Raw genomic sequence first — 12330 nt, forward strand, 5'->3', positions numbered from 1 at the left:
CATTCTCTAGCTCTATAAAGGTGTGATATTTGAATGATACATATAGAAAATGAAAGATGAATTATAAGAACTTGTCTCTCTTCAGGTACATGTCTTCCATGGATTGATGCTTGAATTGAGCGGGTAAGGGAGAGTAGCAGACCAGGCACTCAAATCTGGCAAAACCCCTGTCAAAGCCATATAGTTTTCTCCTGAACCCTTTGGCATCTTCTTCCAATTCACCTTATAAAACAAACAATTATAATTGGAACTCAATTGGCCAAAAAAATGCAAGTGAAAGACAAGAAGCAACCCTACTTGACCAGGAAATGCTTCACACATGGCCCTAATTGCTGCATTCAGCTTCCAAGTTTCATTATCTCGAGAAACCGCTTCACCTTCACCCGCACCACAGTTTACCATGAAGCGGCCTCCAGGCATCAATTTCTCAGATAGTTGTAACCAAGTAGCAGCCTGATCAAGAATAATCATATTACTACAAGTTTTCAGAGTGATTGCATTGCTACAAAATGTAGAAAAATGGAAGTTGTATACACCTGTTCTAACTCTGGCAAAACCTTTCCCTCTGCAAACAGATCAACAACGATGCCTGCATATCCTCCCGAAATAGCAGCTTCGGGAGAAAAAACATCACCGATGTGAGTAGTAAGCAGTCCACCCTCTCTAGTTTGCTTCTCCAAGTCGGACAGTCCAAAATATTCTCTGGACAAATGTATCAACTGCAAGAAAGAAGAAAGTGTGAGACAATCAAGCAGTTAGTTGGCATTTATAGCAGAATTGAGGATGATAACATATTCACATTACAATTTCATCTATCTCCCAGCCATGAATCTGCAACGATGGCCACAAATCAAGCATCAAATGTGCAGCCGTTCCTCCGCCCTAACATTTCGACTGAGCCATCAATTCAAAGACGAGACTGAGGAAACTTGAGACACTTAATCGTGAGTTAATTTACCAAGCCAAAGATTGCAATAGGGCCCGGAGGAACCACAGGTGGCAATGCACTAAACTCATCCTGCAAATCGACATGATGATTCATAAGTCTTCTTTCCATCATCAAACAACACAGCATGTGCATAAACATACCCAATAGGAATCTGTCCATTTGGTCTCTTTGTTAAGCATGCTATGCACATTATCTGCAGCGTCATAGCTAAGATTAACCACTCCTTATCATTTACTACTACGAATGAAATGCTCTAGAATCGAGAGGCGTACGAGTTGAGTCGAGAAGAAGAAGCCTTGATTCAGTTGTATCAACAATTACTACGTTGTTGTATCTGGTCTGGATGGCTGTCAGGACTTGGAAATCCTCTTCTTGCTGGGCCGCAGTAGCTTTCACCTTCAATCTGCTTGATTTCTTGCGATTGCTACCAGCAAATGCAACGATACAAGGTGTTGATTTGAATGAATTGGCGGAGGGAGAAGAAGAGCAAACAGGAAGAGGGCATCGCATAGAGGCAATCATGATTTGAATGAATGGTCACGATTGGCTGAGTTTGGATATTACAAGAACTTAAATGTCAAGTTGCCTAGTTGAGTTGTGGGCTGAAATAAAAGCCCAATACTAGTTGTGGTCATAGAAGCTATGCAGGAGCGGGCAAAATTCTGAAATACCACACTTATCGTATAGATAGTCATCGTCCCACTGGGATTAAAGTGGCCAAGAGGAAGGGAAAGGTGAAGGCACCGACATCCGAGCCAGAAGCCTTATCTCTGATGCCCCAAGACCCGCAACTCACGTCCTTGGTCTGGGTCACGGCGCAGAGGCTGTTGTTGGACACACATTACGCCTTCACCGCCTATCAGAACCCAGCCAAGCGAGAAGTTCTTGGGGAACTCATGAACCAACTCAAAAGCCATTTGAGAATGGAATAGTGATCTGGTTTTTTTAATTTTCTATGTTTTTTAATTAAGTACTACTAGTATTTTCGTTCTATTAATTTTTTTGATTAAATATTTTGTAGTGTTACATTTAATTTATGTTGTTTTGATATTTTATTTTATTTAGTAAGATAAAAATTTTACAAAAAAAATAGAAATAAAGATAATACGAAAAATGAGGCTAGACGGATTTACAGGACGGGCTATTGGAGGCAGTGACGCATCCTGCTCAGGCCAAGCCACCGCTCCAGCAGGGGCTTAGCCGGAATCAAACTGCTAAGACCATCGGAGCTACAGCCTAATAGGGCCGTCATGCTTAGGTTGCATAAACTAAATGAAGATGAAGATTAGCAGTTCGAGTTTTAATTTGGATTGGTGGACTGAAAAAATATGGAGTAATAAAAACTAAAAGGCTCACAGCCCTATACTCCCTCCGTCCGAAAAGAGTATGAACTATTTTTTTATTCGTTCGTCCCTAAAAAATACTCCCTCCGTCCCACTTTAGAAGTCTCATTTGAGTTCGGCACAGATTTTAAGAAATGTAAAGGAAAATTGGTAAAAAAAGATAGTGGAATGTGAGTCCTACTTTTTTATATTAGTTTTATAATAAAATATTAGTGGAATGTGGGGCCTAATACCATTTATGGAATATTCTAACCGTGACTTCTAAAATGGGACACCTAAAAATGGTAAACCATGACTCCTAAAATGGGACGGAAGGAGTATGAAATTTCTAGTTTTGGAAATTCAAATTACATATTACCCTTACACATCATTTTATTTAAAATCATACCATTATCATTAACAACTTATACCATTATAATAGTGTGGATCCCATTTTTCACTAACATTATTTTCACTACCCTTTCTTTCTCTCTTACTTTTCTCCTTAATTATTAAAATTCGTGCCGAACCCATTATTCATACTCATTGGAGATGAGGAAGTATTATTTAATATACTATCTCTAGTTAATTAATACTCTCGGAATTAACTTTTATTCACAACTGTCCTTAGTTCCCTATGATACAAATGTTTAAAAATTAGGCGTCTACCAATTCTCTAATTCTAAACCATGTATATATTTCTTTCCTATTATCATTAATTGCTACAAATTGATACTATCAAGTACTATCAAATAACAATTCCTAAATTACCTTCCATGAATCTTTGCGTTAATTTAATAATTCATAATATCAATTTATGTATTTATCGCGTGTATATTATTTTGTATGTTAAGTGGAAAGAGATGATATATTTTTATATATTAATATGAGAGAGAATCTTTTAAAGAAAAGAAAATATGATATTATTGTGAGACTAAAAAGAAAAGTGGAATATCTTTTTTAGATAAATAGCTTATGATTTAATCATTCTTGAGTGTGAATATATATTTTAAAACTCTCTCACTTAAATTAATAAGATATGGAGTAGTATAAATATGACTAATTTTACTCATTATTCGATGGGGAGATATGTATTCCTTTTTGATTTTTTTTTTATTGTTTTCTACATTGAATTTTTTGATATCATAGTATTATTTCCAGTATATTTATTTTTTATATATATTTATATAATTCAAGAATCATTTAAAGTAAAAAAAATTATTTTTCATTGTTAAATTTTAGCTTTGATCAGTCCAATTCTAAGAGACTAGCTCAAAATTTACAACTCAATCAATTTGCAACCGATTAGTCCGCAGTTGGAGTACTTGATGGTAAAAATAATGAAGAAAAGTGTGTTATTGCGATTGGTGGGTGGTTGGACGACAGTCGACAGGTAAGATTTAAATACTCGTACTGCAAAAAAGTGTGGGCCGGTAATATTTTCACCAATAAATTCAACTACAGCCTATCCCTACCCTCCATTGTATTTTGATTTTCTCCCAATCTATCTTGAATTCGAAATTGATTTGGGTGTGATGGATAAATCCGCTGTACACCGACCTCAGCTCCCTCTCAAGACGCGCATCAGCCTCTTCTTCCTCAGCGCCGTCACCGACGCCACCATGCGCCCCGACGGCACCGTCAACCGCCGCCTCTTCTCGACTCTAACCTACATCCTGAAGGTCCCACCCTCCTCCTCCAAGCCCCGCCACGGCGTCGCCACCTCCGACGTCCCCGTGGACCCCTCCCGCGGCCTCTGGTTCCGCCTCTTCGTCCCCCGCGACTCCGATATTCAGAAACTCCCCGTGCTCGTCTTCTTCCACGGCGGCGGCTTCGTCTACCTCTCCCCCGACTTCAAGGCCTACGACGACGTCTGCCGCCGCTTCGCCCGCGCGATCCCGGCCGTCGTCGTCTCGGTGAACTACCGCCTCGCCCCGGAGCACCCGTACCCGGCGCAGTACGACGACGGCTACGACGTGCTCCGGTTCCTCGAGGCCGAGGGGAGCAGGATCCTCCCGGAGAAGGCCGACCTGTCCCGCTGCTTCGTGGCAGGGGACAGCGCCGGGGGCAACCTGGCCCACCACGTGGCTCTGCGCGTTGCCCAGCACGCAGAGCCACCAGGCGAGCTCAGGGTACTCGGAGTGATTGCAATACAGCCCTTCTTCGGGGGAGAGCAGGTCCGGAAATCGGAGATCGAGCTGGAAGGCGTGGACGTCATTGTCAACCCTGCCCGGACGCAGTTCATGTGGAAGGCGTTCATGCCCCGGGCAGACCGCGACCATGAGGTCATCAATGTGTGCGGGCCGAACGCAGTTGATATTTCGAATATTAGTTTTCCGGCGACCATGGTGGTGGTGGCGGGGTTCGACTCGCTAAAGGACTGGCAGATGAGCTACTACAACTGGCTCATTGAATCCGGGAAAGAAGCTTATCTCGTCGACTACCCCAACATGTTCCACGCCTTCTACATTTTTCCTGAGCTTCCTGAATCTACGCTCCTCGTTTCCGAACTCAAGAGCTTCATCCACAAACAGTCTAAGGTCTAACTCTACCTAGTTAGTTGGATTCAGAATGTACTATTTCCTGTTAGTACTCTTTTCTTTTTTTTAAATAATAAAAAAAAAACCATGAAGTGAAGGGTGGAGGCCTCAATGTCCATTTCAATCAAGCTAATAATGCTATAATTACTTAATTAGGATAGACACATTCATACTCTTATCTCATAACTGAAATAGCTACAAAAGAGTCCGGTCTCACCACGTAACAGAAAGGTACAAAAGGCTCTCAACAAATTACCGCTTGGGTACCTGAACAGACCACCCCCTCCCGCGGCACCAGACGTTCGGTAGAAAGGGCCATCAGCATGGAGTTTGAGCCATCCGTCCTGGACCTCTTAGTGAGCAAGACAGTTAACCACTTTGTGGAGGGACGTTTGTTTTGCTTGGGTAAAAATGATTTTATAGCTCTTGGTCAAATATGCCATTTTTTTTTCTGGCCAAGGGCGAGCTTATCCAGAGACCGGGAGAGGTACTCTGTTGCAAGCACAAAAAGAGAAGACGGAAGGGGGTCACCTCGCCTAAGGCCGCAAGAGGAATTAAAGAAGCATGCTGGAGAACCGTTCACCAAGATTGAAAACTAACATGAGCTGATGCATCTGTTTCAAGACCTTTAATAGGAATCCCCACTTAACAAATCATATGCTTTGGCCAATTTCAGTGCTACATTCGGCGAGGGGTTGCATTTGTCAAGTTCATGTATCACCTCTTGGCATTTGTCAAGTTCATGTATCACCTCTTGCGCCTCTTGGCGCAAGAGGTGATACATGAACTTGACAAATGCAACCCCTCGCCAAATGTGACACTGATATTGGATATGGCTAAAGCATATAATCGGGTTCAATGGGGATTCCGTGTTGTACTCTTTGACATAGCAGTGGATCCAAGCCTGTCAATGCTACTGCTTCTTTTGTCCCAATTTATATGCTGAGGGGAGTGTGTTCTATGTCAAACACTATAAGTTCGAAAGTGGATGCCCTCTAAGTGCTGACGAAACTAAACATTTTTTTTCTAATCACCATCTCTTTGTTTTAACCTTTTTTAACAATTCTAATTGATCGTACACCATGCAAGTGCAACAAAACTCCCATTGTCTGATCACAGCAAGTCAGCAAGGAGATTGACTCATCCAATGGTTAGTTCTTATCCGATTCAATAATATATTATGATCCATATTTAGAGGTGACTAGCCAACGGTTCAGCTATGCTTCGGTGACCAGGGGCGTAGCCAGGAATTCATTATAGGAGTGGCAAAGTTAATAAAATTTTCATTTTTGAGAAGGGGCATTTGATATAATTTTACATATATACGTGAAAATTTGTAATAAATATAGAAGGGAGGGGAAGAGGTGAGGAGGGGCAAATGCCCCACCTACTAAAGGGCTGCATCCGCCCCTGTTCGGTCTTACTCTAATGAACACCCACATAGAGAATTTACATTGGTGGGTATGTTAATATATGTAGGGTTATCAGACATGGAAAAAGATGAAAGGATAAGTTATTGTGCATGGTAGGCCAAATCTGTAAACCGATTCATAAAGAAAAACGATCTGAACGTTGGGGTACGATGCACGTTCCAGCACGTGGTAGTGAAAGAGCCTCACTTTCAGGTCACATTCGTGATTTGTCCAACAAATCCCACCACAAAACCTTGTACAATCAACCACACATTTTAGGTAGTTTCTTGTGTGTAGAATACTTTGTCATATTTTGTCAGCATGCTTGGGTGTCTAGTGATCAAACTTGCATCAATTTCCTCAACTGAAAGTCTTTTTGTTTTACAGAAATTGTATTTGTGGGTCTTGATGGAGACTTGTATGCATTTCATATTTACCAGCAACTTATCTCATAATTTCATGCATAAAATGAACGTTATGCACATAGATAGATAAACTAGCACAATATTGTTTAAAATACAAGAGTCCCCACAAGCTAACGTCACAAATTCTTCATCACGACACTCAACCACATAGTAAAAAAAAACGAGTCTATTAAAACGATGTGCTAACATCGTACTATTAGTTTTCCTATAACAGCTCCGAGCAACACCAATACAATCGCCATGAACCCGTAAACACCATGAGAGAAATATTTTATTGCAACTCTGATGCAAATGGACAATGAAATCGGGAGTGGAAGTAAATTCAATTGTATTGACACAAAAAACAGGGGTAACTTAAGGAATCTACTTGTAGTCCATGGTGCACTTCCCAATGCAGAAGTGATAAACCAGGGCACTTGACATTTTTTAAATTCTTGCCGAATCGCAGTGAACAGTGCGGGCCAAAGCTGATATCTCGGGCCCAGTAGCAATAAAAAGGAGTACACATGCTCTACCTTAACATCACTTGGTTTAATAGTGCTAACAAAATAATCATGATTCAGGGCTATTGAGTCATAAAACTAAATCCTGTTCTGAAATGCTAACCTTGTAGTACATGTACAGTATTCTATGTTTAAACCACTAAACTCATGATATATCTGTAAGAGTAACTAGCTAAACATGACCAACTGTACTATCTCAGCTAACACTAATTCACACCATAAATATTGTATGTTCGTTACATGTGCCTCCACTGACAACAGCAGCTTCCAGCAATGAATTTCCTTATGGTAGTTCAGTCAACCCCAACATAGGAGAAATTAGATTGCATAATAGTAATCAATATATATTCACATACCACCAGCTCACTGTAGCACAGTTTATTCTTTTTCAAATGGGACACCAATGGCTCATCGCAACCGAAACTTGGGTCGTACCATTATAACCCCAGGTCTAGTCTCATCGAAACTATACCTGCAGAGAGTATACTAGTTATCAAATACCAGGACATTTTGTTCCACTGTACTATCTTGATTCAAAACTTCCTCTGCCAAAAGTATAATAGGAAAGAAGGAAATCTCACCCTTTCTCACTGAGAAAGTTTCTGACAGCTGATGGGAGTGCAGCTGATCCCCGGCTATGATTACCCTTTCCTGCGAGAGATGCAAATATATGACTGTATCAGATCAGATTCCTTACTCTAACCTACACACAGAAAAGAAGTGAGTGCCAATATCTAAAGTTTGCAGAGGTTTCTAAGTTGTTTTCACCACCAAGTGCATGCAACATTTCTATCAATATCAGCCTTATTCGCTTATTCCAAAGGATTCTTTTTTTTTTCTGGCACATACCTGTTATAACTTGTAACAATGTAATCCTCTGCCTAGAAGTTGGGTGCCGTCTCCCGAACTTCTCCATCTCAAGCTGACCAGATGATTGTGCAGATGCAGCAACTGACACGCTGGATTCCTTTACCATTACTTGCTGTGCTTCTAAACAGTGCGGTGATAGTAGGGTTTCAACACTCATTAAATGTTCATGCAATGCTTTAACTGCTTCTGCTGCATGAAGACCATGTAAATCTAATGTCCATGGATCATTTTTACAATTCCTCAAATCCAGAATTTCTTTGGCTGCCTTAGCATTGAGCCTCTCAGCAGCAGCCCATTCTTGTTGAGCTTTAACTGAGAAATGGTGAGCGGCTGCATGGTCACCCCTTATGTATGCATCATTAGCAGACTTTGAATGACGAGATGCTGATCTGATCATATGAGATGGAACAATTAAATAAAAAGGCAAGAAAAGATTATTGAGAATTCCTGTTTGGGAGTGGGATCTTTTTCATTTTCCAAGTAATAACTTTGGTATATTTGCACAGGCAGGCATTTTATTCTACAACATGAAGAATTCAACATTAATGCATTTGAATAAGTCAATTAACATAGTGGGAATCATTCGGGTTTACACGTGCTAATAGAAAACGAAAGTTCAGAAAGAGCATTTTCTTGGGCATCTCATTTTGATGGCACTGAGTCAGTACTTTATTCTACTAAGCTAAACAAATCATTACTTATCACCTTCAACCACTAACCAAAACACACAACAGAACCAGGCAGAAAATGGAAAAGGTTAACCATGTCATGTCATCGGCTGACAAGCATTAGACAATAGTTGCTTTCAGATGGAAATGGTTCGACTGGATCAGAACTTGAAAACAACGAAAAATATAACAAGCAAAGGACATAAGAAACTAAAACAGTCTGATGCAATATGTTTCTAGAAACAGAACATAGCTATGAGACAATGGTCTGAATCATTACTTATATGCTGCACAAAAAGTGACCATAATCAAGAAACATAGTACTACCTCGTCATCCTTATTGCATCTTTCCGGTATATCAGATAGACATCATCCTCTCCCCACTCAGGCTCGGGTTCAACGGGTAAAGACTTGATGATATCCAGTAACTGTAATGAAGATCCCCCATCCATGGATTGTCTGTGATTTCCAGCTGCAGAGTCAAAATTATTGCAGCTTGACTCAACTTCTTCCTTCTTGTCAACTTGATGATTATCAGTAATGACCATTGCTTCTAGTAAAGACAAAGCCTCATCGACATTGTCGTTTACACCAGCCAAAACATCCTGAATCAAGCTTTCATCTGCCCAGGGGTGGCGATCTTTAAGCTTTCCATAAGCTAACTTAGCTGTGGCAGCGTTCTCAGCTGTAGAAGTGGTGGCTGGAGAGTTGCTACTCTTGACATCTTTCAAGGAAGGAAAAGCAATTGAAGGGGCAAGCACGGATGAAAAGGGTTTAACTAAAAGGGATTCGTTTTTTCTAGGTGCAGCTAGGGCTGATAAGGAAGGATAAGGATTGGAATCATGATTGTCGGCAGCACCTTGCTGCTTCCTTCTTTGATTAAGGTCAAAATCAGTCCAACCGGAGATGCTACGAGCCTTAGCTCTGTGGCCAGCACCACCACTGCTCATCTTATTTCTCTTTCAGTAGAAATCCGTTATCCAATTTGGAACAATTTAGGGAAAACGGAAAGGGAACAACTGCAATATTGCATAAATAGAAGAGTTTCGCGGATTGCTGCAGTAAAAAAGAAGAATCTTTTCTATCACAACAAACAATAAGGATTTTGAATTACCTATTAGGGATCGGTGAGAGGAGATTGACGTATCCTGAGCGAAAGGGGGTGAATTGAAGGTAAATAATTGGAGGTGGAGGATGATGGAAGAGCAACAACAGATGTATAGAAGGAAGCGGCGGCGGAAGAGGAGCGAGAGTTGAAATCCATAAATCCGGATGAAAATCTACAGATTGAGCAGAAAAGTCAGCCGGCGGATGAGAGAGATCCTCCTTTTGCTTCTTCCTCTTTTGTTGAATGGTTGCAGTTAACCAGAAAATTGATGATACGTCAGCCCACGCATATTAATTGTTTTAATTTTCTTTTTAAAAATAATTCAACTTAATCAAGATTTTTTAAAAGAAAATACTCACTTCGTCTCAGCTAAATTTGCGTCCAAACTTTTTGGGCATAAATATAGAAGAAATAGTGTTGAGCGGATTCAATAAAAATAAAATAAAATAAAATAAATAAATAAAATACTCAAGGAAAGATAATAAAAAGTAAATAATATAAGACTGATTTAATATTTTATTTTTATTAAAAAATAAAATAACTCAACTTTATTGAGATATTCTAAAAAGAAATATTCGCTCTATCCCAATAAATATGAAATATTTATTTTTTGGCACGAGATTTTATATAGTGTTGTTTTATGAGTTAAAGAAGAGAGAGAGACAAGTATTGATAAAGTTATTTCTATTTTAGGAAATGATTCATTTTTAATAGGACAACTCAAAAAGTATTGATAGAGTTATTTCTATTTGTGGAAATGAAATATTTATTTTTTGATATAAAATTTGATGTAATGTTATTTTGTGAGTGATAAAGAGAGAGTAAACTGAGAGAGATGAAAAAATAGAAATGATGTTATGTATCATTTTAAGAAACGTTTCATTTTTAATAGGACAATCCAAAAAATGAAAAATATTTCATTTTTATTAGGACAGAAACAATACTTGCTATACACGCAATCAATTTTATTGCAGATAAGTGATAACAATTTTCCTTTCGTACTATCATTTTATATTAAGAGTCATTTCATATTTAATGTGGACATAAGTTTTAAAAGATATAAAAAAAGGTGGATTGAAAGTCAGCGGACTATGAATTTTAATTATATTACTTCCTCATTCCTTAGTAATTGAGGCATTTTTTTTTTACACAGAGTTTAAGAATTATTTGTTAAGTAGATAGTGAATAAAGTAAAAGAGATAACGATAGAATAAAATAAAAAATTAATTTACTTTTTTGCTAAAAATATAAATGAATCAACTTCCCAAAATAGTAAAATGACATTATTAATATAGAATGGATGGAGTAGTTTCTAATAAAATATAAATGAAATAAGTTCGTGGATGACATAAGTTGATGGATTGTGAGGTCTACTTAACATTTATGATAGAAATGAAATATGATTCATTATGAAATGGAATGAAATGACAAAATGTGATCTTGTTATGAGATAGAAATAGTATATAACTCTAATTTTCAGCAGAGAAACAAATAAAAAATTGTATGAGAATTTATTGAAAAAAGATAAAATATAGGAATCTCTTAGATATGTTTTGTAAGTGAACACTCCTTAGAAATAAAGGACTAGATATGTTCTGTAAGTGAACACTCCTTAGAAATAAAGGACTAAAATTTTGAGATATTCGGAAGCACTTGTTAATGCCGTCACTTTACCGATTTGGATTTGCACTTGTTAATACCGATTTGGATTTAACCTTCAATCTTGTGGTTAAGGTCAATACTTATACTCGAGTTTATGAGCATGCGCAGTGGTGCATTTTCGGGAAAGCAGGATGTCACACCCCAACCCTTATAACTTATACACTTACTATAAATAAATTCAAAATTTAAAATAAATAATCCACACGTATTGTAAATAAAACACACATATTATATAATTTCAAAAATCAATATTTATCAACTACATATTTCAAAACATTCTGAACAGTAGTGGGACCCTCTCACCACTCTATATACTATACATTTATCTATATGCAAAAAAGATGAGGAGGAGAAGATTGCCAAAAATGCGTCAGCCGCCGACCCTTATAATAACTGTAACTCACATCAACCCACGCATCATTGATATCTTATTCCTGAAAAATATTAGTAGTTTATATGAGCCACAACTCAGTGTATATAAATCTTACCTTTAATTCACAGCCCAAACAATCAATTATATTCTTTAACCAATATATATAACAATTATCAACAAATATTAAAATTAATTCCATATACATATGCATATCCCACTCTATTTAGTTTATTATTCTGTGACAGTTCAAGCCTAGTATCTGTCCGGGATTTCCATTGTATACGACCCAAAGGTCCCTTTTAATTATTTGACCTTTCCACGAAGGCCCCTCTTTGATTTGACCTTTCCACGAAGGCCCCTCTTTGCACATTTTCTTTGACCCGTAGGTCCATTATCATTGAATATGCCCGTAGAACCCAGGGCAAGACTGTCACATATCCTCTTTAATTCAATGATGCAAATAATTCTAGTGCTATATAAAAATATATCCATAGCACC

General features: G+C 38.4%; 3 protein-coding genes across 3 annotated transcripts; 1 reads left to right on the plus strand and 2 right to left on the minus strand.

The window, feature by feature from the left end:
* Positions 1 to 34: 34 nt before the first annotated feature.
* On the minus strand, positions 35 to 1498 carry LOC125201910 (uncharacterized). Its single transcript, XM_048100206.2, has 7 exons — positions 1222 to 1498; positions 1090 to 1142; positions 959 to 1018; positions 805 to 882; positions 537 to 719; positions 298 to 453; positions 35 to 222 (listed from the first exon to the last, which is right to left on the minus strand). The coding sequence occupies exons 1-7, from the start codon at positions 1469 to 1471 to the stop codon at positions 82 to 84; spliced, it is 921 nt and encodes a 306-aa protein (XP_047956163.1). The 5' UTR covers positions 1472 to 1498; the 3' UTR covers positions 35 to 81.
* A 2207-nt stretch (positions 1499 to 3705) lies between these two features.
* Positions 3706 to 4908, plus strand: CXE18 (carboxyesterase 18). Its single transcript, XM_048113476.2, has one exon. The coding sequence runs from the start codon at positions 3807 to 3809 to the stop codon at positions 4815 to 4817; it is 1011 nt and encodes a 336-aa protein (XP_047969433.1). The 5' UTR covers positions 3706 to 3806; the 3' UTR covers positions 4818 to 4908.
* A 2308-nt stretch (positions 4909 to 7216) lies between these two features.
* On the minus strand, positions 7217 to 10068 carry LOC125201680 (smr (Small MutS Related) domain-containing protein). Its single transcript, XM_048099895.2, has 5 exons — positions 9804 to 10068; positions 9017 to 9708; positions 8001 to 8410; positions 7733 to 7802; positions 7217 to 7623 (listed from the first exon to the last, which is right to left on the minus strand). Exons 2-5 carry the CDS (start codon positions 9637 to 9639, stop codon positions 7560 to 7562), a joined length of 1167 nt encoding a protein of 388 aa, XP_047955852.1. The 5' UTR covers positions 9640 to 9708; positions 9804 to 10068; the 3' UTR covers positions 7217 to 7559.
* Between the last annotated feature and the right edge of the window lie 2262 nt (positions 10069 to 12330).

This window comes from Salvia hispanica, chromosome 2, assembly GCF_029641045.1.
Source record: "Salvia hispanica isolate PSC_SH4W2 chromosome 2, Shi_PSC_v1, whole genome shotgun sequence".
NCBI classification, from domain to species: Eukaryota; Viridiplantae; Streptophyta; class Magnoliopsida; order Lamiales; family Lamiaceae; genus Salvia; species Salvia hispanica.